This window comes from Phaenicophaeus curvirostris, chromosome 16 (genome assembly GCF_032191515.1).
Source record: "Phaenicophaeus curvirostris isolate KB17595 chromosome 16, BPBGC_Pcur_1.0, whole genome shotgun sequence".
Lineage (NCBI taxonomy): Eukaryota > Metazoa > Chordata > Aves > Cuculiformes > Cuculidae > Phaenicophaeus > Phaenicophaeus curvirostris.
Window position 1 is genome coordinate 16,650,423 of NC_091407.1, and position 26,839 is coordinate 16,677,261.

Here is a 26,839-nt window from a genome sequence, read left to right on the forward strand (position 1 = left end):
GATGCACATTTGGCACAATGATGAGAAATGTGGCCCAGCGTAAGCACCCAAGGTTTTGCTCACCTTGAGCCTGTTCCTCTGCCCGACCAAGGTGTGCTTATCAAGTCACTCTCACACATTTCATACCAAACAACCCTTCTGCTCAGAAGGACTTGTCTTTTCCCTGCTTTGAGACTTCCTTCAAAACTTGGCATGAATAGGAAGTCTTTGAATCGTGTACTTTCAGGGAAGAAGATGGGGGGAGGTTTTAAGGTCAAAATCTGGATGTCGGTTATCCTTTAATAGAAACTTATTTCTATCCTGGATTATACAAAAAGAATTCCCTCTTCGTTCCTTCGTAACCACAGTGCAGCTCTAGCTTGAGCCTTTAAGGTCTGGCACACGGTCAGGCCTCAGCAAAGCTCTTCAATCCCACCAGCCACCCCTTTGAACCAGCGGCTGCTTCACCGAGTGCTGCCTGCGGGAAGACACGGGAGCCTTTGGTACGGGCACATCAGATTTAGCCCTGGGAGGCAAGCGGCCCTGTCCAGCCCTCCTGTTTTTCGGACAAGAAGTCTGCTATGAGATCTTCCTTGTATTTTTAGCAAAGCACTCGGAGCTGCCAAGATTATAAATAGCGGGGGTGGGGGCTGGGCAGTGCGGAGGACGGCAGCGCGAGCCGACCTTCCTGCATCTGTACACGCCGTACCGGATGGCCACAGCTCACTCAATTGGCCTCGACTACAAAGTCCAGATGTCAAGTCAGGTTCGCTGGCTTAACAGCTCCGCACCCTTCCCCCTTCTTCCTCTTCTCCAGCCAGGTGACTGCTGAAGGGGCCCAGCAGCGTCTGCACATGTCCAGCTGGCAAGAAGAGGAGGTAGAGGTCATTTCTTTCACCCTTCAGCTAGGAAGGGTCAGCTGTGAGTTTCTTTTTCAGGTTCTCCATCAGCAGCAGGTTCTGCAAGGCCAGCCTCCTGCAGTCCCCGTCTGGATCTTTCTCCACCACATCTGTAAAAAAAGCAGCTGCTTTTAGTGGAAAAATGGTATAAACCACCCTTCAGCCCACACTGCTCTGCTGTTTCACCGACCGTCACAGCACTAAATGCAACGGCAGATGCAACCAGGGCTGGGCTGCACTTGCAGGAATCACGTTGGACCAGAAGGCAAAGATTGGCAAACTGGCTCATCGTAAGCTGTGGGAGTTCAGCTCAGCCCCTGCTGCCGTGTCTAACAATGCTCAGTTCATTCTTTTAGCAGAAACAAAGCCAGCTGGGTTCAGACACTAGCGAAACCGTCTGACCTTGCATTCCATGGGACAATCCCTGTGCCAGAGCCAGAGCTGTGCCCTTGAGCTACATGTGACCTCTCTACGGCCGATCAGCTCGCATGGATACTGTTTGCAATTAGAAACCCACTCGCTTAGAAGCCCAAGTTCTCCACTCTGCCAACCCCTGTGATCTGTTAGAAACAAACGCTCAGTGCTCCCCAAAACCTGTGGCCGCGCTGCCCTTCACATGGGGCAATGAAAGGGGCAGGCACTCAACACACTCGCCGTTCCAAGGGCTCAGTCTGATCAACCAGTCATTCTTCCACGCTTTATACGACACGGAGGGAGCGCACGGAGCTGCCTCCCCCTTCCCGGGCCTGCGAGCTCCAGACCAGGATGCGCGCAGGATGTCTGAGCAGGGGCAGCCTGGAAGAGCGGAGAGGCTGTGTGAGGATATCCTGTACGCAAAGCTGTGTGCTCAGCGCCCAGTGCTGTCACAGCCCAAACACATGACTCACTCAGAGGGAGCAGGGCTATTTATAACCTCGGGAGAGCTTTGCGATGGTGTTTCCAGGCTCCCTCTGCAGAAGGCAAAAAGGGGAGGCTATGAGGCAGATCAGCACAAGCTCAAAAGTCGAGACTGACACTGGCACCGTTTCTAATTGCCACAAGCACAGACCTTGAACTGCTGCCACCGAGGGAGGCACGGGGCGCTCGGGTATCATCCAGGTCCTCACGTAAAACAAACTTACCTATGACACAGCTCTCCTTGCCAGGGGAGGGGAGTTCCCTCAGAGGCAGCTCCTGAGGAATCCAAGGAACAGTTTCCTACAAATGTTAAGGTATTCCCCTTCTTCCCTCCCCAAAGATGGGGCTACTCAACAACAGGTCCAGTGTGGCACGAAGGGCAATGACAGACAATGCAAGGTGGATCCTGACCTCTTGCCCAGCTAAAATGTCCCAAGCAACTGCTGAACAGACAGTGCCGTGACAGTGACTGTGGGAGCTTCTTCCACACTGCACACATGCTAATGGGGACTAGCTCCAGTTCCAGCCCACAGGCTGAAGGGCAGGAACCGTCACTTGGATTCACACAAACTGCAGGAGTCTGCACAGGCTGTCACATAAACCAAACCGGAGCAGAGATGCAGGTTTCTAACTGCAACATTGGTAACATTATCCAGGTCCCTGTTCCTCATTGTGTCAGCCAGAGCAGGAGAAACAGAGATGCTTCCAGCTGGACTCCAAAGCGGTGACTTCTGGCTATTAAGGGTGGTAGTAGAAGGCTTCTATGCTTGTGTGTGACAGCTTGTCACAAGTCCCAGCTACAGCAGCAGATCTCATACATAGGATCATGGAATGGTTTGGGTTGGAAGGGACCTCAAGGTCCATCCAGTTCCACCCCTGCCATGGGCAGGGACACCTCCCCATGGATCAGGGGCTCCAAGCCCCATCCAAACTGGCCTTGAACACCTCCAGGGATAGGGCAGCCACCACTGCTCTGGGCAACCCCGGCCAGGGCCTCCCCACCCTCACAGCAAAACATTTCTTCATAAGATCTCATCTCAATCTTCCCTCTTTCAGATGAAAACCATTCCCCTCGTCCTGTCCCTGCACTCCCTGATGCAGAGCCCCTCCCCAGCTTTCCTGGAGCCCCTTTCAGCACTGGAAGCTGCTCTAAGGTGACCTCAGAGCCTTCTCTTCTCCAGGCTGAACAACCCCAACTCTCTCAGCCTGTCCTGGCACAGGAGGTGCTCCAGCCCTCGGATCATCTCCGTGGCCTCCTCTGGGCTCACCCCAATAGCTCCACGTCCTTCCTGTGCTGAGGATTCCAGAACTGGACACAGGAGCTCATGAGAGCAGAGTTAGAGGGGCAGAATCCCCTCCCTCGCCCTGCTGGCCACATTTCTTCTGACGCAGCCCACACCCCTCTTGTCTGGAGGGGTCATGAGGCAACAGCAGGGCTGACGCTCCAAGCCCTGATGGGGTCACAGGAGCCTGTCTGGTGAGGGACTGCACCTACCCGAGCAGCAGGGAGCAGCCCAGCGCCTCCGGTGGGAGCTGTTCTACCAACCACCTCACAACAAAGAGCAAAAGCACGGCCCAGAATGCTGTCAGCACTAGGAGAATACACAAGTTTTAAATTGTACTTAAATCTTAATCTGACCAGACATGAAGCTGAACAGTATCCTTTAAGGTTTCTGAACGAGTCCTAGAATAATTTTCCCATCTCTACTGTGCACACAACTGTGCTCTTACCCTGCTCTCATTCCCTCTGGGCTCTATTGTGACACTTTCATCCAAAGCACAATCTGTAAAGAGATGGCTGGGACACTATCTACAGGTATAAAAGATGCTACGAGCTCCGTCATCATCCTCCTTCCAAAAATAACTCATTAAGAAGAGATTATGCAGCCCTTCATGCTGAAAACACACTTCTAATGTTCCTGGAAAGGCTTTACTTGGTCATAACAGCGTTAACTGCAGAGACAGCAGATTCCTCAGAGCACACTGTGTCATGGGAAAAGTAAAGCTGTTGGCCCCACAAGGCAGCTCTCTTCCCTTTAAAGGGCACGGGGCTCCACAACCTGCGAGGATCAGAGGCCGCCTGTGTCAGTGCCGTTTCCTGCCTGCTCCCTGCGGGAAGCCAGCTCACCAAGAGGGAGAATGGTGAAGGAAACCAACCCAGGGAGTCACACGTGTGCCGCGTTGAATACGATGGAGGCTTCAGAGCTACAAAGCACAGTGTTATTTCCTCTTGTACCTCCAGCACGTGGATACCTGACCACTCGCCTGAGCAGCTCCAGCCCTCCAGAACCCACAAACACAGAATAAAGGGATGGTTTAGGTTGGAGGGACCTCAAAGCCCATCCAGTCCCACCCCCTGTCATGGTCAGGGACAACTCCCACTGGATCAGGGGCTCCAAGCCCCATCCAACCTGGCCTTGAACACCTCCAGGGATGGGGCAGCCATCACTGCTCCGGGCAACCCCAGCCAGGGCCTCCCCACCCTCACAGAAAAACATTTCTCCCTAAGATCTCATCTCAATCTCCCCTCTCTCAGCTGAAAATCATTCTCCCTCATCCTATCCCTGTGCTCCCTGATGCAGAGCCCCTCCCCAGCTTTCCTGGAGCCCCTTTCAGCACTGGAAGCTGCTCTAAGGTGACCTCAGGGCCTTCTCTTCTCCAGGCTGAACAACCCCAACCCTCTCAGCCTGTCCTGGCACAGGAGGTTCTCCAGCCCTTGGATCATCTCCGTGGCCTCCTCTGGACTTGCTCCCACAGCTCCATGTCCTTCCTGTGCTGAGGGCTCCCAAGCTAAATGCAGGGCTCACGCGAGCAGAGTTAGAGGGGTAGAATCCCCTCCCTCGCCCTGCTGGCCACATTTCTTCTGATGCAGCCCAGACAACGCTTTCTGCAGCTCCACGAGATGGCTGGACGCTCAGGCAGAGAAGAGGGGCATGTGCTACATGTTGGGGTGGTCTCGGTGAGGACAGTCATGCTCTGAAATGCCACAGGCAGCTCGCAGCTTATGCTTTAGATAACCCGGGGCAGCTCACAGCGTGGTCTGGTGTTTGCTCTGACCTTGCAAGCAAGCAATAACTATGCTTATCAGGCAAAGCTGTGGTTCACAGCCCTCGGATATTACTGCTACCGTTAGAGTTAAGGAGACGCTACACAAAGACTGCATCACAAACCAGAAAAACACCATCACCGCTTCTCACCTCCCAGCCAGGACTGAGTCTCCAAAAGCTCTTCTGTCACGTCTTCCAGAAGACGCTCCGTAGGGACACTGAGGAGCATGGAGGAGATACAGGACAGAAGACCCTGGCGCACATACCTGTTGGTGAAAGACCGAACTGGTTAGAGCCTGCAGCTTCATGCTCTGCCTCCATTTCCTCAACTCGGGGGTTCTCCAGCTGTAAACGTCTGAGATAACCACGGCTTTTGCCATATTCCTACTGGTCAGGCTCCTATCACATGCCAGCTGGAAGAGCCCCTGCCATACGGTGCTGCAACAAGTCTGGCGTAATTCAGAGCCTTGGACAAGACCAAGATCAAAACAGAAACTGGGTATTTATGGCATTTTGGCAAGTTCTTAATCCCTTCCCAGGGTAAAATGCTGGAATTGAATCTGAGATTTTCTGCACTCCCTGAGTAAAAACAGATAAAACTACCACCTGGACAGCTGATCAAGAAATGCTCTCTATAGGTAATGACTCTACCTCCTCAGGCAAAGACCAGCCAAGATCATGCGCTGGCCTGAGGTTAAAGCAAGGCCTTCATTACGTACCCTTGCAACCCTCAGTCACGAGAACATAAGGCTGGGGGAGAACACAGAGTTCATGTGTTCAGTCCCTGACTTTCTCAGTCAGCTGCTAATCTTGGACAAAGAACAACCCTGGCTGCAGACTAGCTCGCAGCTGATCTCTAGGTATCATAGAACAGTTTGGGTTGGAAGGGACCTCAAAGCCCATCCAGTCCCACGCCTGCCATGGGCAGGGACAACTCCCACTGGATCAGGGGCTCCAAGCTCCATCCAACCTGGCCTTGAACATCTCCAGGGGTGGGGCAGCCACCACTGCTCTGGGCAACCTGGGCCAGGGCCTCCTCACCCTCATAGTGAAGAAATTCCTCTTTATGTCTTGTCTAAATCTGCCCCTCTCCAGTTTATAGCCATTGCTCCTTCTCCTTTCACTCCAAGTCTTTGTAAAAAGAAAGCATAAAATGACAACTCACGAGTCAGTATGGAAGCGCAGAGCCCAGACAAACTCCAGCAGAGCTTTTCCCATTGCGGTAACTGCCTGCAAAACAGGATTGTGTCAGAAACCCCAAACAGCTTCCCATTCACACAACCTTGCAGAGCTGGCCCTTGGAACACACGGCTGGGGACATCGGGGCTACAACTCACTTCATTTTACAGACGAAGAGACAAAGAGTAAAGTGAAATGACGTGCCCAGCTGCCCACAGTTGACAGTTTTTCTACCAGAAGAAGGAAAACGCAGAGCAGAGGTGTCTGAATCCCATGTCTCCTTTCTAACCACTTTTTCTCAGCCCTTTTCACAACTTTCCCGCACACGCAACTCAGACTCACTGCCCGTCTGAGTGCACTTAGAAAGCGCCTCCAATTCCCCTGGCTGGAAGCCTCCCGCTCCCCAGAGCTCACACAGTGTTTCTTACCACAGTGTTGACAGCCAAGTACATCAGGACTGCTAGAGTGTGGACCAGTCTTCCAAGGACAAAGTGATCTTCCCCCAGGAGATCAAATGTTGTCAAAGGCCTGCAGGTACAAAATACACAGCGAGAAGGCGATCAGCGCATCTTTAGAGGAGTCAGGGTAGTTATGCAGGGCCAACCGTCCCTCATAAGCCTGAACCCCAGCAACGACCATCATGATACAGTCAGTCCCAGCTCAGCACAGGCCACAGTTCTGTGCTTTCATCTTCGCTTCCACAGCAGCAACATCTCGCAGCAGGCGTCACCTGCTCTTGCCAAAAGGCTTCGCATGCAAAAGCCAGCGCCTAGAACCAAACTGCTCAGACTGGTACAACAAGAATCTTGACTCTCATGGAACAAGTTTCTCAGTCTTCCCTAGGTGAGCAAAGACTTAAGCAACTGACAATGAACTGTGTCCTATAACGTGGTCACAAGGACCAGTCCAGGTGTCAGGCCCACAGCTGAGACAGAGTTATCTTTCGTTACAGACTGCAGCCTGAGCTCCGCAGTTTTCTGTGAAACGCCGGAGGCGCAGGGTCAGCCAAGACAACTGTTTTGGCCCTGCCAAAACCATCCTCCCATGTACCTGCTGGCAGGTTATTGCTCACAATGCACTTTCCCTCCCCCAGGGCCTTATCTACCCCTGCCCAACCAGGCCTTACAGGTTAAGTTCAAGAGACCACAAACCCTCCTCTAGGCTTTGTGTGTGAGCCAGGCATCAGCATCGTGATGCCAGCACAGCTTCTGGGCTTGAGCCTGCTGCTCAAAGGGAAGCAGAACAAGCAGGAGGCTCCGTTCCAGTGGCTGCCAGGCTGGTGTCCCCAGGGGTTCACACTCACCTGTCAAAGTTCTGAATCAACGGGAAAAAGAAGTGCCCAGCAACAGAATTGAACTCGTTCGGTCCAGAAACTGGTTCCACCTGAGACTGACCCTGTCCAAGAGAAAAATGAAATCTAGACACAAGGTGCAGCATCCAATTCTTCTGCTTCACTGGACACTATCAAGACCAAAGGTTCCTCGCAGCCATCCCACTTTCAGCCTCTGCTTGCTCGGACCCCTCCAGCTGCTTGGTTTCCAGACTGGGTGGTTTGCTTCCCATTTCAGATCCTCTCGCACATCTAAATATTTCAGTACAACATAGCTCAGTGCTGCTGGGTTAGATGTAAGAACCAAGAACATGTAAGAGATAAAGGAGTTTTAAGAAAGTGAGTTCTCTAGGGTGAGCCACAGGGGAGATCTGGGAAGGATGAAACTGGCCCAATTTATCTCCCTGAAAAATAGGAAGGCTGAGTCGAGCACAGCCAGGCTGGTGGAGGAGGCTCTGGGAAACGTCAAGCGCAGTCACAGCTCCCTGCAGTGGCCAGCCAAGCTCAGAACAAGCGCAGAACACCAATAACTATCCCTCAATGCAAGGCAAGGAGTTCAAGGTTTATTCCCTGCAGAGGTTTGTGCTCTGCACTGGAAGATTCAGCCAGATACCAAGGTGAATTTATATCTGAAGTTACATGGTCTTTCCTTTGGATTTGGTGTTTTGCCCTTTCTGAACAGGGCTACAGCAGCTCCTAGTATCCTTGTTTTTGCTAGATCTGACATTAGTTTGTTTCTCCCCTGGCCTCACCGTAGCAAATCTGCGAGTCTTGCTTTTGATCCTTTCATCAACAATTCTTCTCCAGTTCTTAGAGCTGTCACTCGCAGGAAGCAGCTGGATACAAGGTTTTTGGGCACCAGAACGCTTGGTCTTCCCATGAGACTTGGGATAGGACAGTTCCTGAGCTGCCAAAACCAATACCTAGATGAAAAAGAGAGAAGTCCTGTTGAAAAGGGGAATCTCTGAACTAGGAACAGAGTTACCTGCACCCAAACCGATGGAAGGAGCAAGGCAGAAAGGCACAACAGGTTTCAAATGAAGAACAGCGAGGTAACAGACCCCCAGAAAGCCAAGAAGCTCCAAGGTGCAGACCAAGCCCTTGGTCACAGCCCTGGAACAAAACAGTCGTGTCTTCTTCAGCCACGCTAAGTGAAACAACACAGGAGTCACAGGCACATCCCTGGTCTTTCAGAAAGTGAAGATCAGGGTTTAGTACAGAGCAGAGCTGCTTCCTCACTGCGATCTATTCAGAATCAGCCCTCAACACAAGCTCCTGCGAATTTTGAGGCTTTTGAGGCCCCTGATCCAGCGGGAGGTGTTCCTGCCATGGCAGGGGGTGGAACTGGATGGGCTTTAGGGTCCCTTCCTACCCAAACCATTCTATGATTCTAAGATATGATGGACTGATGACATGCTAGGAAACAGCGGCTTCTCCCAGGTAAATGACCACCCTGTGTTTTGCACTCTGTGAGGAAGGATTGCTGCATAATCGTAGTGCAGCAGGGTTACAAACAAGAGGGGAATCCCGGGCACAAACACGACTGTAGGAGATGCCTCTGCCTCCTCCTGCGACGAAAAGGGAATTCCTTTACACCTCAGGGAAATAGCACTGCTCAACAAAGACACAAGTAAAGTGGGAAGTGAAGAGTCACTTACATCGAGAATATCCATGCGCTGACGAAGACTGTAGTTCAGAGAGTAGAACTGGGAGGTCAAGTACTTTGCTACCTGTACAGAAAAATCAAAGTGCAATGAACACCAACCCAGGCTGGAAACAGCCTTCACCCTAGGGCCACGGAGCTGGGGAAGGGTTTGGAGGGGAAGAGTGTGAACAGTGGCTGAAGTCACTGGGTCTGCTCAGCCTGGAGAAGAGGAGACTGAGGGGAGACCTCATCGTGCTCTGCAGTTTCCTCACACGGGGAGGAGGAGGAGCAGGCGCTGAGCTCTTCTCTCTGGGGACCAAGGACAGGACCTGAGGGAATGGTAGGAAGATGCCAGGGGAGGGCTGGGTTGGACATTAGGAGCAGGTTCTTCCCGCAGAGGGTGGTGGAGCCCTGGAACAGCTCCCAGGGAAGCAGTCACAGCCTGAAAATATTTCAGCAGTGTCTGGCCAAGGCCCTCAGCCCCACAGGGTGTCCTGTGCAGAGACAGGAGTTGGACTCAATGATCCTTGTGGCTCCTTCCAGCTCAGGACACTCTATGATTCTAATTCTCAAAGCAGCCCATCTCAGAAGTCCTGCTTCCTGGTAGTGAACAGCAAGCCGTCAAGAGAAGGGAAGAGACGCGATGTGCCAACAGGGGAGATTCAGCCACTTCCACTTCTCGATTCTCCCAAAGGAATTAAATGACAAACAGGATTCCCTCCTATACAAGAGCAGCCAAACAACTGCCATGGCAGCTTTGGCACTTCAAAGGACACCCTATGTGCTCCTTCAAGATTTAAAATGATAAGAAAGATGGAGACTTTTAACCAGAGCTTGTACTTTTAGAATGAGGGGTAAATTTTTTAAGCTGGCAGAACGTAGGTTCAGACTGGACATAAGGAAGAAATTCTTCACTGTCAGGGTGGTGACACACTGGAGCAGGTTGTCCAGTGAAATTGTGGATGTTGGATCATAGGAAGCATTCAGGGTCAGGTTGGATGGGGCTTTGAGCACTCAACTAGCGCAAGACATCCCTGCCCATGGCACAGAGGGTTGGAAGGAGATGAGCTTTAAAGGCCCCTTCTAACCCAAGCCATTCTGTGATTCTGTCATTACAATCCCCAGTCAGGTCGTTCTTCTCAGGCCTTTTGTGCCTCACCTTCCCTCTACGTGAAACCATCTCCCTGCAGTGCAACATCCCTTGCCAGGGATGCTCATACCAACCATCTCCAACAGTCGCTCCTGTCTGCTACAGCTCTGACTGCACTCTCTCTTTCCTGCTGTTCCAGTCCCCCATTGCAGATTCTTCAGTATAGAGCCCATAAACGCTCTCAGACATGGTCTAGCTGTTCTACCACACTTCTGTCAAGCTAGCAAGAGACTTCAGCTACTTCCAGTTTTGCCTGTGCCTCAAATGGAAGGAAAAAAAGGCAGTAGGGAAGACTCACGGGTATTGGATCTGTGGTTAAAACAGCTACTTGAGCTCTCTGACGGAGTTCCACGAAGCCTTCAATGCAGGTCTTCTCCTCCAGGTGCAACAGTATTTTTGCCAGTTCCACGCTAACCTGTTCAAAACATGAAAAACAGAATCAAACCCCTGCAGGTGTTTTCTTGGTCACAGGATTTATAAAGCAGCATCCATTTTCCATTTCTAGTGGTTAAGCAAAGCCAGTGAGAGTATGGAATACAGGCAACATGTCCATGGATGAGGGAGGGAGAGAAAACTCACTATGCTAAACACCATCAAGAAAGATTGCTGAAAACTCTGAACAACCCCCTAAGCTGATTTCCCCATCCACATTTGCTTTGGCTTTTTGGACAAGCAGTGGCATCATGATACAGGAGGACCTATCACTATAACTGATGGGTTAACAGGCACAGGCCCACACCCAGGCCCCATCCAGCTCTGGAACACATCTGATGAGCTGCAGCAGATCAGGCACCACTTACTAGACACCCACTCCCTTTCCCAGCTCACAGAGACCTTGTATCTCCATCACCTTCAGGAGTTCACTAACAAGTGGTAGGGAACACTATACTGGCGACCTTATCTCAGGTCCCTCTCACCTGCACTCTTCCTCTTGACCAGTCTCCCTCCAGAAGACACTATGCTTACACAAGCAAAAAGGTAAAGTCCATTTGATTTTATCTCCCTTTTTGATGGAGCACAATAATTAAATTCAATTCCAATTCAAATCTGGTTAAAATAAAAACTAAAATTGGCCTGTGGAGTTCATGGCTGCTCCATAAACTGCAATTCTCATGTTTTCTTCAGCCCAGCACAAAGCACAGTTCCTCATGTTGCTGGCCAGCTCTACTTGCAATGCATTTGATTTTCAGTGCTGGAGCTGCTGAACGCCACACCATGGCCAGCACCTTTCCCTGCTTCTTTGTTCATTTTTGCTCTGTAGCCTCACTTCCAGAACAACCACTTCCTTCTATTTCCCTTCCCAAGTTGAAAGCTTTAACTCGAGGCAGCCTGGCCTGCTGCCCTGCAGTTGTCTCCTACAAGGGCAAAGGGATAATCCTGCACTACCACCCACTGGAAACTCAGCTCATGCTACTTCACCTCTCTTGTTGCTGCTGGATTCTTTCGAACCAAGCTCTCAAGAGCCTTGACTGTAGCTTCCCATTTGTCCACATCTTCCGAGCTTGTCAGGACTGGAAGTAATCAAAAGACAAACGAAAGGTATTAACAGAATGGTGGCATGTGGGTACTTGGCAGCGTTCTTCTGCCAAGTTTGTCTTGTTACAGGAAGGTATCCCTGACCCAGCACGTGACCAGCATTAGGAACGACACTGAAATCACTCGGAAATTACAGTTCAACAGTTGAGCCCAGATAACTGAAGCCCCACAGCTTCTTCAAATCACCCCAGAAAAAAAGCAGACCTACCTGGCAATCACTCTCCCCAACCCTCTAAGAAACAGATAAACACTCAGCCCAACATCTCCTACCTTCAAGACACTCTCGGATATACACAGGAGCTTTAGTCTTTAGTTCTTTATCCTCTGACATGTCGTAAGGGATGAGGTCATCGTCACTGTAAAGAAATAAAAGCAGGAGTTAGTCTATGGGTGTAGAAGTTCTTCCTTTCCCCAGCTGTTGGCACAAAGCGGAAAGAACCAGCACATTCATGGCTGTAAAGCTGTCACTCTGGGTCACCCAGCAGCACCGCTGAAGCCCGGCCTGAACGGGCTCCTTCGGAAGTTCCCCAAGTGACTCTGAAGTGACAGAGCAGCTCTGTGCCCAGAGCTGGATCTCCTGGTCAGGTGTGGGAAGGAAGCAGGTGACCAAGACACTAGAAGCTGATTCTTGAGATTTCCTTATACACTGGTGAAGTGCCAGAACAGGCAGATCCACTGTTAAAATGTATAGAAAACTAGAATTGTAGAACAGTTTGGGTTGGAAGGGACCTTAAATATTGTCCAGTTCCAACCCCCTGCCATGGGCAAGGACACTCCCACTGGATCAGGGGCTCCAAGCCCCATCCAACCTGGCCTGGAACCCATCCAGGGATGGGGCAGCCACCACTGCTCTGAACAGCCTGAGCCAGGGCCTCCTCACCCTCATCATGAAGAACTTCCTCCTTATGTCTAGTCTAAATCTGACCCTCTCCAGTTTATCCCCATTGACCCTCATCCTATCACCACAAGCCTTTGCAAACAGTCCCTCCCCAGCTTTCTTGTAGCCCCTTCAGGCACTGGAAGGTCGCTACAAGGTCTCCTTGGAGCCTTCTCTTCTCCATGCTGAACAACCCCAACTGCCTCAGCTTGTCCTTGGATGTGAGGTGCTCCAGCCCTCTGATCATCTTTGTAGCCTCCTCCAGACCTGTTCCAACAGCACCATCTCCTTCTTACACTGATGATTCCAGAACTGGTCACAGGACTCCAGATGAAGTCTCACAAGACAGGAATAGAGGAGCAGAATCCCCTCCCTCCCTGCTGGCTGCGCTGCTTCGGATGCAGGCCAGAACACGGCTGGTTTCTGGGCTGCGAGTGCACATTGCCAGCTCATCAATCAGCACCCCATGTCCTTCTCCGCAGGGCTGCTCTCATCTTTAACCACCACTAGTGGGATAAATACAATAATGGAGTATTTTTATTCTGTCTCTGTACCTATTTCTGTGGATAGACCCGTAATTCTAGGAAATGTATCGCAGTCAAACAGAATAAATACAATAGCCATGCATGAGAAGGCTTTGCTCAAATAACCAGCAGGCTTGTGTGCCGTTTCCTGCACAAAGTCCCACTCTGCCGCACACCATGTGGCTGAACAGGGGCCGAAAGCACAAGATTTGACTAGAAAAGCAGCTACCACTATTGTCCTTCTCCCCACGTTTGCTCCTAAGATCCTGCCATTTATTTCCCCATACCTGTCAAGCTCAGCATCCGACTCCTCATCTGGCATCACAGGGGCTGCTGAGGGCGATTTCTGGTTGCTTTTCAATACCAGTGGTGGTGCTTTCTCACTCCTGCCGTGAAGTACAAGGAGTATTAAACCGGATAAAATAACAGGCCTTACAAGCAAGAAATGACCTCCACCATCAACCCTTGCTGCCTGAACAGAACGGAAGGTCGTTATTTCTGCTGTAGCCTCATCTTGCTTGGCCAAGTCCTGGGAAGGAAGATGGGGTGAAGGGAGAAGAGAAGCGGAATCTCTTAACAGAAGAGAAATGGATAAAAAGAAAATTAAGCTACCTAATTCCTTGCACATAGGACTGCTAAGACTCATCTGTGAGAACTGGATCACACTGTCCTGAATCATATTTGTAGCTTTGACACTTCAGGACATGGTTTAGTAGGCACAGTGGGCTTGGGCTGACGGCTGGACTGGATCTTAGAAGTCTTTTCCAACCTCAATGATTCTATCAGGCTGTGAATGAAACTGAACAAATGGGGAAGAAACATCTTTAACCACCTCTAGTTGGATGAATACAATCATGGAGACTTTATTCTGTCTCTGTACCTATTTTTCTGGACTTTGGCTCTGTTCTTTAATGTCCCCGCTCTTCAAACACTGCCTCAAACAACTGTCTATGATGATTATGCCTCCAAAATGGGAGCAACACCTCCTCTGTATTTCACTGGAGTGCTGGACAGTTTCATTCGCTAATACAGAATCACAGAATAGTTTGGGTTGGAACGGACCTCAAAGCACATCCAGTTCCACCCCCTGCCATGGGCAGGGACACCTCCCACTGGATCAGGGGCTCCAAGCCCCATCCAACCTGGCCTTGAACCCCTCCAGGGATGGGGCAGCCACCACTTCCCTGGGAAACCTGTTCCAGGGCCTCCCCATTCTCATTGTGAAGAAATTCCTGCTTATGTCTAGTCTAAACCTGCCCCTCTCCAGTTTATCCCTGTTGCCCCTCGTCCTGTCACCACAAGCCTTTGCAAACAGCCCCTTTCCAGCTTTCTTGTAGCCCCTCAGGCACTGGAAGGTCTCCTTGGAGCCTTCTCTTCTCCAGGCTGAACAACCCCAACTCTCTCAGCCTGTCCTCGTACGGGAGATGCTCCAGCCCTTGGATCATCCTTGTAGCCTCCTCTGGACCTGTTCCAACAGCTCCATAACCAGAAGTGCTCTGTTCATCTGCCGATAAAACCGAGTGCTTCCAAGGGCTATGGAAGCTAAAAGCACCAAAGAACTGGTCCTTAGGCTGACAGATCTGCTAGATTTTTATCATCCATGACTGAGCTGGCCCAAACACCATGTTTCCCAGAGAGGAAGAGCAAGGCCCATTGGATTCCACCCAGGAGCACGCAAGACCCTTAGAAACTGCAAGGGTTTCACAACGTACAGCTATCAAACAAGCCATTTTAATATAGACTCTCATTTGAATGATGAATTTAGCGTAATGACACTGCATTGTAAGAAGAAAGGGCATTATAATGCTTAAGAATATGTAAGACATCTTGAATACCATACGTAGCTCTAACGTGCAACTGAAAACAAGGTGTGGAGGAAGGCAAAGAGATGGCAGAGAGATGAACAGAAACAATATCTTACTCATCATCAGGAAGGCTGGAGACAGCACAGCACGGTAGAGTCTGCACCAAAAGGGACTTCAATTCTCTTACTTCATCATCTTCTTCATACTAGACATCAAGAATAACTGTTATTGCACTGTTTGATTGCAAATATGCCCAGCAGTCAACATTTCTCCCATTCGCTGTGTGCAAATGAAGACTGAGTCGTGAGCAGATGAGCCCAACACAAATCCCACTTCAGTCCCTGTGCTGCCAGCAGCAGTTTATTTATGCTGCACAGTGATCAGTGCCACAGGTCTTCTTTATCCCCGTATTTAATGGCGGTACGCAATCAAATCTTCCCTGAACGTTATTCACAATCTCCAAAACATTTAATAAACAACAATGCAACATGAGGGATAATGGAGGTTTTTAAAGCAGAGCATGTAACCCCACGTGAATCTTGAAAACTCCAACTCAGAGGTGTTCTTGCCAGCATGTCAGGTGGAAATTGAATGTTCACCACTGGTAAAATTCGAAGTTCCCTCTCAGCTTCCATCAGTCAGATCCCAATTCCCTCATACTACATGATAATCTTCTGGTAGCCCTTTATCATCATCAGTTTACCTCAAGCTTTGCCATCACATTACACCTTTATGGTCACTCTCAGCCACCTGGCTGTTCTCTACACAACTGGGTTTTGTAAACAGGTATCTTCTCTTTTTGGAAGCGTTGCTGCATCTCCTTATTTCAAAATAATGTGTTAGAATCACAGAACCAGAATAGTTTGGGTGGAAGGGACCTTAAAGATTATCAAGTTCCAAACCCCCTGCCATGGGCAGGGACACCTCCCTCTGGATCAGGGGCTCCAAGCCCCATCTAACCTGGCCTTGAACCCCTCCAGGGATGGGGCAGCCACCACCGCTCTGGGCAACCTGTTCCAGGGCCTCCCAACTCTCATCATGAAGACATTCCTCCTTATGTCTAGCCTAAATCTGCCCCTCTCCAGTTTATGCCCATTGCTCCTTGTCCTATCACCACAAGCCTTTGTGAACAGCCCCTCCCCAGCTTTTCCTTGGAGCCTTTTCTTCTCCAGGCTGAACAACTTGCTGTAATGTCCTGCATCACCTCGTTTAAAGCTTTTATTTCTTCTAAGCCCTGTGCATCAGACAAATTTCATTATAACACTCACCTGAAACTTCAGAACAGGCCCTTCGGTGTTTATTTTTGAACTAATACTCTCAGCCACGATCATTCCCAGACGCCGTATTTGTGGCAGACTGCTGTCCAAGTGGCACTTCACGCCCTCCATCATGCTTGTGAGAAGCTCTGGAAGAAACCAAACAGCGCATGAAACAGTGACAGAAACAAACAGCCATCCTTACGCTGGTTCCCTGAGAGGTTCTCGTTAGCCACTCACCATCCAATAATGAGCAGAAAGATAAGAAGGGCCTGCGCAACTGAGGCTTCTCTTTCTGCAATGGCAGGCAAGGGGCAGCCACCACTGCTCTGGGCAGCCTGGGCCAGGGCCTCCCCACCCTCACAGCAAAACATTTCTCCCCAAGATCTCCTCTCAATCCCCCCTCTATCAGCTTAAAACTGTTCCCCCTCTTCCTATCCCTGCCCTCCCTGATCCAGAGCCCCTCCCCAGCTTTCCCAGAGCCCCTTCCAGCACTGGAAGCTGCTCTAAGGTCTCCAAAGAGCCTTTTCTTCTCCAGGCTGAACAACTCTCTCAGCCTGGCCTCGCCCAGGAGGTGTTCCAGCCCTCGCATCTCCATGGCCTCCATAAAACTATAGTACTGTTAGTAAATAACAGGTAACTTATTCATCTAAAGAACTAAGTCTAGAATGAAACAGATTAAATGGGTCTCGTAAGTCAACCTACTTGCCCCCCCAAAGCCACACACACACACACAAGTAACTCTACACACACGACAAAACTGTTTTTATTGCAACAGAAATGGAAATTTTTGACCAGGACCCCAACACACCACGCACTGCATGAACACAGAACAGGAGGTCCTTGCTGGTAACCCCTAACCCTATTCACCTCACACTGAGGGGAGCAGAACCACAGAATCACTGGGTTGGGAAAGTCCTCCAGGATCATTGAGTCCAACCATTCCTATCTGCCACTAATACATGTCCCCGAGCACCTTGTCTACCCGTCTTTTAAACCCCTCCAGGGATAGGGACTCCACCACCTCCCTGGGCAGCCTCTGCCAGGGCCTGATGACACTTTTGGGGAAAAATTTTTTCCTAATGTCCAACCTGAACCTCCCCTGGTGGAGCTTGAGGCCATTTCCCCTTGTCCTGTCCCCTGTCACTTAGGAGAAGAGCCCAGCTCCCTCCTCTCCACAACCTCCTTTCAGGTAGTTGGAGAGAGCAATGAGGTCTCCCCTCAGCCTCCTCTTCTCCAGGATAAACAACCCCAGATCTCTCAGCTTCTCCTCAGAAGGCCTGTCCTCCAGCCCCTTCACCAGCTTTGTTGCTCTTCTCTGGACTCGCTCCAGAGCCTCAACATCCTTCTTGTGCTGAGGGGCCCAGAACTGAACACAAGATTCAAGGAGCGGTCTCACCAGTGCCGAGTACAGAGGGAGAAGAACCTCCCTGGACCTGCTGGCCACGCCATTTCTGATCCAAGCCAAGATACCATTGGCCTTCTTGGCCACCTGGGCACACTGCTGGCTCATGTTCAGGCGCTGTCAACCAACACCCCCAGGTCCTTCTCCTCCAGGCAGCTTTCCAGCCAGGCTTCTCCTAGTCTGGAGCTGCTCAGGGTTGTTGTGCCCCAAGTGCAGGATCCGGCACTTGGCCTTGTTAAACCTCATCCCGTTGGTCTCAGCCCATGGATCCAGCCTATTCAGATCCCTTTGGAGCCTCCCTACCCTCCAGCAGATTGACACTTCCACCCAGCTTAGTGTCATCCACAAAGTTGCTAAGGGTGCACTCGATGCCTTCATCCAGGTCATTGAAAGACATTGAACAGGGCTGGACCCAGCACTGAGCCCTGAGGACACCACTTGGAACTGGCCTCCAGCTGGAGTTAACTCCATTTCCCACCACTCTCTGGGCCCTTCATCCAACCAGTTTTCCACCCAGGAGAGTGCGCACCTGTCCAAGCCAGAGGTGACAGTTTCTGAAGCAGAATGCTGTGAGAAACTGTGTCAAAGGCTTTACTGAAGTCCAAGAAGACTACATCCAGGGACCAACCAGCCAGGTTTTTATCCTAAAGTACTTTCTCCTGTGCCCTTTGGAGTCCTACTCACGCTTCAATGTTAAGCCTAAAAATCACAAACCCCACCATTCCTCTAACCAGTCACAAAGTCAATCCTCATTTTACTTTGACAAAACGGAAGGGTTCCTAAACCACCATTGAGGTAAGAACTTTAGTTTGTAGACCCACTTCTCCAATTTCATCACTTGGAATTATTTCCTACCAGCACTAAAGACTTCCAGCAGGCTACCCCCTTTGCCAAGATGTAGATGGGACAATTTTGTTTATCCATAGATCAAACCAAGATGTTCTTTTCCACTCGGAGACAGACCTTCTGGTAAACAAATCTATCCCATATTTCTCACCACCTCACCTTGTCTGCAGCTCTCAATTTCAGGCTCCTTCAGATGGGAGAGGCAGATAAGGATGGCCTTGCTGATATACAGCTGCTGCTCCACTGGAGAGTGTTTTACAGCACTGCTGCTGCCCCAGGTCTCCAAGAGTTCTTGCAGCACCTGAATCAGAGAACTCAAGTTAGCTCGAAATGAATCTTTTCTACACAACAGGAATGTTCTTTTTGAAACACATTTTTGAAAAGTGGTTTCATACAGTACTTGGTGCATTCTGATGGCCCTTCGGTATTCGTGCTTCTTTAAACTCCCCACAAACGGAGCGAGTGCTATATTTCAGGGCCCCAAACATATTGTGTTTCACCAACTGAGAACACAGACGGCTCCTGATCAACTCCATCACCTGCTGCCATCTGCCCAGCCACACAAATAGGGGGAGACAGAGGAACTCGAGAAGGATGGAGGACACGGGACATCTAGTACAACCCAAGCCTCATTGATTTTGCTACTTGGAAGACACTGTATTAAATCAAAAAAAATAATGCTAGCAGTACAGAAAGGCTTTGATTTATGTATCACAATTTACTTGTGATATGGTAGGGCTGCCCTCACTCTCACGGTGTCTTGGAGAAGAACCAAACTAGGGCGTCCTGCAGACGTACACGCACACACAGAGCACAACGTTGCCCATCAGACCCCTCAGCAATGTCACTCAGCCGTACCTTGACCAGTAAGGCACGCCGAAGGCTGTCCAGGGACAGGTAGCCAAGGAGGGTCTGCAGCACCGCCGTCTGCAACAAGAAACAGGAGTCCTGCTTTAACCGACTATAAAGCCGTCAGCAAGCAAAAAGTGTGTATTTTTACTGCCTTTAACTGCATTCTGAGGGACTGGTTGACAACATCCAGAGACCGAGAAGCAAGCGAATTTAGAAAAACAACCAAATACACACGCGCAGTTGCTGATGGAGTACATGGAAAAGCAGGACAGGAACACAGTACAGTATTATCATCATCAAAATCACATCAGCACAGTCCCAGGCAAACATGGAACACAAAGTCTAGAGAACATCCCTCAGCAGACCACCACAAGGCATTGAACACTTCCCAGCACCTTGTGGCAAACTCAGTTGCACAGCGGAAAAAAACCAACCACCTAGTCTTTGTGTCATCTCTTCCATCTAATTCTTGCCCCTGAGGGTGGGTCATGGAATCAGAGAATGGTTTGGGTTGGAAGGGACCTCAAAGCCTATCCAGTTCCACCCCCTGCCATGTACAGGGACACCTCCCACTGGATCAGGGGCTCCAAGGCCCATCCAGCCTGGCCTGGAACACCTCCAGGGATGGGGCAGCCACCACTGCTGTGGGCAACCTGGGCCAGGGCCTCCCCAACCTCACAGCAAAACATTTCTCATTAAGAGCTCATCTCAATCTACCCTCTTTCAGCTGAAAACTGTTTGTCCTTCTCCTGCACCCCCCGATCCACAGCTTCTCCCCCAGTTTTCCTGTCATGGCTTCTTCAGTCTCCTCTTTCAGATTCTAAATCAACCAGATGTCTCCAGCTTCCCAGAATGCTGAAATTGAGTGCAGACAACCACATGGTTCCAGGAAAAAAAGAGTTCAGTAATTCTGCTAATCACCATTAACGAACGACATGATTTCCAAGCAACTGTTGACTAGCCCATGATGTTCCACTGTGGGAATGTCAGCACACAGCTCAGCTACATGTGGAGACTGAGGGCCGACTGCAGAATGAAGAGTTGAATTTTACTCAAGACGACCTTGAGCTTAGCTACAAAACACCTTGGCACTTGGGAAAACCAGGTGTTACTGCCCTGCTGCTCCATGTGGAGTCCTTACCGTATGGCCATACTGCAGGAGCAGCACCTTCTGTGTCACCACAAACTGAGCTTTCTTGTTTTTCACGACCAGGTTCCCCAGCAACCTTGACAAGACATCTGCCCTAGCAAGACAGGTGAACAGCAGAACATTAGGAATCCACATAACTGCTGCCACGCTTCTACTGACCACAAGAAATTCTGTGAGCGGCTCTGTGCAACAGCCTCTAAAACAGCTCTAATCTTTAGAAGCCAATCAGTAATTGCAAGGAATGTTTTGATAGAATCAGAGAATGGTTTGGGTTGGAAAGGATCTCAAACCCATCCACTTCCACCCCCTGCCATGGGCAGCGACACCTCCCACTGGATCAGGGGCTCCAAGCCCCATCCAACCTGGTCTTGAACACCTCCAGGGATGGGGCAGCCACCACTGCTCTGGGCAACCTGGGCCAGGGCCTCCCCACCCTCACAGCAAAACATTTCTCCCTAAGATCTCTTCTCAATCTCCCCTTTTTCAGCTGAAAACTGTTCCCCCTCATCCTGTCCCTGCCCTCCCTGATGAAGAGTCCCTTCCCAGCTTTTCTGGAGCCCCTTTCAGTACTGGAAGGCTGCTTCTTAGAAGCACAAGTTTTCACTGCATGTTATGATGCAGCTCTTTAAAGAACAGTGCAGGTCTGACCTGAGAGGGAACAATCAACTCCTTTATCCCTGCAGTCTCTCAGGAGGCGGCACTGCCAGAAAGCCCCTACACAAACATACACCCCAGCGTCTTTCAGAAACTGATTCTGCAAGAATTTGTGCAAAAAATCCAGCCTTTGTTCTGGATTGGGAAGGAAAGCAGAGGTTTTTACCTGGGTGCTCTCTTCACAAAGCCAAGGACCACAGCTTCCATCCAGCGGTCTGGCACACCTTCAACCAACTGCCAGCAGATCCTCTGCCAGATGCAGTCGGACCTGGTGAGATCCGTGAGCTGGGGCACCAGAGCGCTCAGGAGCTCCTCTAGAGTGGAAAACAGGGAAACACAGGCCACGGTCAGAACCGGTGCAATGGTACAGCCAGTCTGCAAACGTCAAGATCCTTAAAAGAAGAAGAAATGCAGTGTACAGCCTGCAGTTCTGAACTGTTCCTGTACTAAGAATCAACCTCGGCAGCCTAAGGAACTTGAAAGTATTCCTCATCGCAGCAAACGGCTACAAAATCCTTCCTCTTCTTCCCCAGCCCTGCTAACTGCTTCTGCAGTCAGCGGCTTCGAAGTCCTAAGCCAAGCCAGACTGAAGGTCTGACCAGGGATTTATGCTGATATTTACACGACATTTTCCAACCACCGGATGAAAAGCACTAGAAAAGCATTTAGCAATTACTCCCCAGAGGTGGGATGAGGAAGCAAATAAACTTATCAGGTTTTGAGAGAACAGATCACCTTCTCGTGGGCTGACAGAAAAGCATCAACATCTGGCAGACACGCAGCTGAGAAGCCTCGGAGAGTAGCCAGTACAGCCCAGCTCACAAACCCAGTATTAACTGGCTGGTCTCCCACTCCCATCTGCTGATCATCACCGCTGTCCTCCTTCCTCACTGAGCACAGTAAACCAGGCTGTCCCTCTTCCCAAAACAGTATTGTAAAACACTCACTTTGTCTTCCATGAACACACACCTTCCCCAGGACATGAGAAATAAAAGAGATGGAGCAATCCACACCACCTGTGATAGAACAGACACAAGCTTTACAAGAGCCTCATCAGCATCCTCCAAACACCTCCAGAAGGTGCACACACTGCTACAAGCACTGAAAACATGGATTCACTTTTCCTTTTCAAGCATGTCTCTTCCTCCAACCACTGCCTGCCTTCAGGCACAAAACTGCACCCAATGGTATTTACACCCAGTGACAGCCAGAGGACTAAAGCAGCTCAGTCCTGCTGTAAACACAACAGGAACAAAGCTGCCAGCTCATTCAGAACTGTTCAGATCTCCCGTGTGGTTCCTTCAGCACAGACAGGGGATCACAACTCAACCTTGGCAGAGAGGATGATAGCTAGCAGTCTCTGCAGCTTCCAGCACGATTTCAAGAAGAAAAAGCCTTGGCCATCTTCCAAATATTCAGATGGGAAAGGACCTCTAAGATCACCAAGTCCAACCATCAGCCCAACCCCACTGTGCTGACTAAACCATGTCCCAAAGTGCCATGTCCTCCTCCCTGGTATCTTACGTTTTTAAGCCCAACTGCCTTCAGATGACCAGGAGGTTCTGTCAGCCTGTTATCTGTGCTCCACACACCAGCCAAGGGATCCACACACAAAATGCTGCTTCAGACGAGCCATCATTCTGGGCCCCTTGCTACAAGAAGGATGTTGAGGCTCTGGAGTGTGTCCAGAGAAGAGCAACAAAGCTGGTGAGGGGGCTGGAGAACAGGCCTTCTGAGGAACAGCTGAGAGAGCTGGGGGTGTTAAGCCTGGAGGAGGCTGAGGGGAGACCTCATTGCTCTCTCCAACTACCTGAAAGGAGGTTGTGGAGAGGAGGGAGCTGGGCTCTTCTCCCAAGTGACAGGGGACAGGACAAGAGGGTTGTTTAATTGCCTCAAGCTCCACCAGGGGAGGTTCAGATTGGACATTAGGAAAAAATTTTTCCCCAAAAGTGTCATCAGGCCCTGGCAGAGGCTGCCCAGGAAAGTGGTTGAATCCCCATCCCTGGAGGGGTTCAAAAGATGGGTAGACAAGGTGCTTAAGGATATGGTTTAGTGGCAGATAGGAATGGTTGGACTCGAGGATCTCTGAGATCTTTTCCAGCCTGGTGATCCTACGATCACTCGCACAGTGCTATGATCTTACCTCTCAGGGAGTCGGCGATGTTCTGCAGCACCTGGATAATCGCAGCACCCAGGAGAGGAAAGTAGTTCTGTGGGAAGAACACGGCTGGGCTGTTGCGCTGCAGTTTGTTGCTGACGCGGTCGGGCAGGCAGACGACGCTGCTGAGCAGGGCGTCCTGGGGCTCGGGGCGGCCAAGCTGCGCCTGCTGCTGACAGACATCCCAGAGCAGCGCTGCCAGCCGGCCCTCGCGCAGGAACTGCTCCAGCACCTCCGCCACCTCCCTCGGGGGCACGTTGGGCCTGCAAAAAAGCCACCAGAATGAGTCTCTGTCCTTTTTATTGGGTGAAAAAATAACATGCACGCTGCTGTTCCCCTGCTGCAGTATCATTGCCGCAGCCCTGCTGCCCGGTCACACCAGATTCTTACTAAAACTGAATTAAAACCACAGTGGTTTTAGTCCCTGCAGCGTCCGGGTGTTCAGAATCACACAGAATCACAGAATAACCAGGTTGGAAGAGACCCACCGGATCATCGAGTCCAACCGTTCCCATCAAACACTAAACCATATCCCTCAGCACCTCATCCACCCGTGCCTTAAACACCTCCAGGGAAGGTGACTCAACCACCTCCCTGGGCAGCCTGTTCCAGTGCCCAATGACCCTTTCTGTAAAGAATTTTTTCCTAATGTCTAGCCTAAACCTCCCCTGGCGGAGCTTGAGGCCATTCCCTCTTGTCCTGTCCCCTGTCACTTGGGAGAAGAGGCCAGCACCCTCCTCTCTACAACGTCCTTTCAGGTAGTTGTAGAGAGCAATGAGGTCTCCCCTCAGCCTCCTCTTCTCCAGGCTAAACAACCCCAGATCTCTCAGCCGCTCCTCATAAGGCCTGTCCTCCAGCCCTTTCACCAGCTTTGTTGCTCTTCTCTGGACTCTCTCCAAAGCCTCAACATCCTTCTTATGGTGAGGGGGCCAGAACTGAACACAGGATTCGAGGAGCGGTCTCACCAGTACCGAGTACAGAGGGAGGATAACCTCCCTGGACCTGCTGGTCACACCGTTTCTGATACAAGCCAAGATGCCATTGGCCTTCTTGGCCACCTGGGCACGCTGCTGGCTCATATTCAGTCGGTTGTCAACCAACACCCCCAGGTCCCTCTCCTCCAGGCAGCTTTCTAGACAGACTTCTCCCAGTCTGTAGCACTGCATAGGGTTGTTGTGCCCCAAGTGCAGGACCCGGCATTTGGCCTTGTTCAAGCTCATGCCATTGGACTCTGCCCAGCGGTCCAGCCTGTTCAGAGCCCTTTGCAGAGCCTCCCGACCCTCCAGCAGATCGACACTTCCACCCAGCTTAGTGTCGTCCGCAAACTTGCTCAGAGTGCACTCGATGCCTTCATCCAGATCATTGATGAAGACATTGAACAGGGCTGGACCCAGCACTGAGCCCTGGGGAACCCCACTTGTCACTGGCCTCCAGCTGGATTTCACACCATTTCCCACCACTCTCTGGGCCCAGCCATCCAACCAGTTTTCCACCCAGGAGAGTGTGCGCCTGTCCAGCCCAGAGGCTGACAGTTTCTCAAGCAGAATGCTGTGAGAAACTGTGTCAAAGGCTTTGCTGAAGTCCAGGAAGATACATCCACAGCCTTTCCCTCATCCAGCAGCCGAGTCACTTTGTCATAGAAGGCGATCAGGTTAGTCTGGCAAGACCTGCCTTTTGTGAACCCATGTTGACTGGGCCTGATCACCTGGTTCTCTTGCATGTGCTTCATGATAGCACTCAAGATCACCTGCTCCATGACTTTCCCTGGCTCTGAGGTCAGACTGACAGGCCTGGAGTTTTCTGGGTCCTCCCTCCGGCCCTTTTTGTAGATGGGCACAACATCAGCCAGCCTCCAGTCCAGTGGGACTTCCCCAGTCTTCCAGGACTGTTGGAAGATGATGGAAAGGGGTTTGGCCAGCACATTCGCCAGCTCCTTCAGTACCCTAGGGTGAATCCCGTCCGGCCCCATAGACTTGTGGCTGTCCAGTCCAGCTAGCAAGGCTCTGACCACCTCCTCTTGGATCATGGGAGCCTCATTATGCTCCTCTAGTTCCTGGGTTAGTACACAGACGGAACGACCCTCCTTACGACTAAAGACTGAGGCAAAGAAGGCATTAAGTACCTCGGCCTTTTCCTCATCCCCTGTTACTGTTGTTCCTTCTGTGTCCAATAGGGACTGTATGGTCTCCCTAGTCCGCCTTTTATTATTTATATATTTGTAGAAAGATTTTTTGTTATCTTTCACTGACTTGGCCAATCCAATTTCTAGCTGAGCCTTAGCCCTTCTGATTTTTTCCCTACACAATCTCACTTCCCTCCTGTAGTCCACCCAAGAGGCCTGTCCCTTCTTCCAGAGGCCATAAACATTTCTCTTCTTCTTGATATCCCTCAAGATCTCTCTATTCAACCAAGTTGGCTTTCTCCCCTGCCGGCTTTTTTTCCGGACCACGGGGATGGCTTTCTCCTGAGCTGCTAGGACCACCCTTTTGAAGAGCTCCCAGCCCTCCTGGGCTCCCTTGCCCTTGAGTACTGTCTCCCATGAGACTTCACCAACCAGCCTGCTGAAGAGATCAAAGTCTGCCCTCTGGAAATTTAATGCTACAGTCTTGCTAACCACCCTCTTCACTTCACCTAGAACAGAAAATTTTATCATCTCATGGTCGCTTAGTCCTAGGCGTCCACCTACTGCCACATCCCCTACAAGGCCTTCTCTGTTCACCAACAGCAGGTCCAGGAGGGCACCCTCCCTTGTTGGTTCATTCCCCAGCTGTGCGAGGAAGTTGTCTCCCACGCACTCCAGGAACCTCCTAGACTGCTTCCTTTCTGCTGTGTTGTACACCCAGCAGATATCAGGCAGATTGAAGTCTCCCACCAGAACAAGAGGCATCGATTCAGGGAGCACCGAGAAGAGTGTTCCACGGGGCCGGCAACGTTGCCGGGGTCCCTGGGACCCACCTGCTCCCTCGGCCCCTCCTGCTGCTCCCAGGACAGCCCCCGGCCCAGGACGGCCCCATTACGGCGGCAGCCCCCCCTCTCCCCGTCCTGGGACGGCCCTGTTACCACTGCAGCTCCCGCTCCCCAAACCGGGACGGCCCCGTTACCGCTGCAGCCCCCCCTCTCCCCGTCCCGGGACGGCCCCGTTACCGCTGCAGCCCCTCTCCCCGACGCGGGACGGCCCCGTTACCGCTGGCTCCCCACTTCCCTGGCCCATGACAGCCCCCCCATCCCTCCCACACTGACCCTGGCGCGGTGAGGGCCTCCTCCAGGACGGCGAGGGCGGGCGCGGGGGGGCCCCGCAGGAAGCAGTCCCGCCAGCCGCGCTCGGGCCGCGGCGCCCGCAGCAGCCGCCGCAGGAAGGCGCCGCACAGCGCCCGCTCCCGCTCGCCAAGAGCGCCCGGGCCTCGCTCGGCCGCCGCCACCAGCGCCGCCTGCCCCGCCGCCACCGCCGCCTCCTCCTCCCCTTCTCCGCCCCGCTCCAGCGCCGCCAGCGCCTCCCGCAGACCCCGCGACACCTCCGCCATCGCACCGCCCGCTTCCGGCTTCCGGCTCCCAGCTTCCGGTCTCGCCAGCGGCAGCCAATGGGAAGGGAGAAACCGACAAGTGGGCGGGGCTAAAGCAGCCACGTGGGGGGAAGGCAACCCCGTCCAATG

General features: G+C 51.4%; 1 protein-coding gene across 1 annotated transcript; it reads right to left on the minus strand.

Annotated features, from left to right (window-relative positions):
* Positions 1-261: 261 nt before the first annotated feature.
* TELO2 (telomere maintenance 2) lies at positions 262-26,710 on the minus strand. The gene is made up of 20 exons (XM_069870526.1): positions 26,430-26,710; positions 23,175-23,452; positions 21,979-22,047; positions 21,198-21,345; positions 20,369-20,471; positions 19,234-19,302; positions 18,535-18,676; positions 16,137-16,273; positions 14,985-15,073; positions 13,351-13,449; positions 11,933-12,018; positions 11,546-11,637; positions 10,425-10,541; positions 8,990-9,061; positions 8,084-8,254; positions 7,305-7,396; positions 6,430-6,529; positions 5,988-6,052; positions 4,973-5,088; positions 262-988 (listed from the first exon to the last, which is right to left on the minus strand). Exons 1-20 carry the CDS (start codon positions 26,708-26,710, stop codon positions 885-887), a joined length of 2,430 nt encoding a protein of 809 aa, XP_069726627.1. The 3' UTR covers positions 262-884.
* Positions 26,711-26,839: the final 129 nt, after the last annotated feature.

Coding starts and splice junctions, on each gene's coding strand:
- TELO2 (XM_069870526.1), bottom strand. CDS start 26,710: ATGGCGGAGGTGTCGCGGGGTCTGCGGGAGGCGCTGGCGGCGCTGGAG. Junction 13,450..14,984: donor TCCAGCCTTCCTGATGATGA/GTAAGATATTGT, acceptor ACTTCACGGCAG/GAGTGAGAAAGCACCACCAC. Junction 9,062..10,424: donor TAACCACAGATCCAATACCC/GTGAGTCTTCCC, acceptor TTTTCTGTACAG/GTAGCAAAGTACTTGACCTC.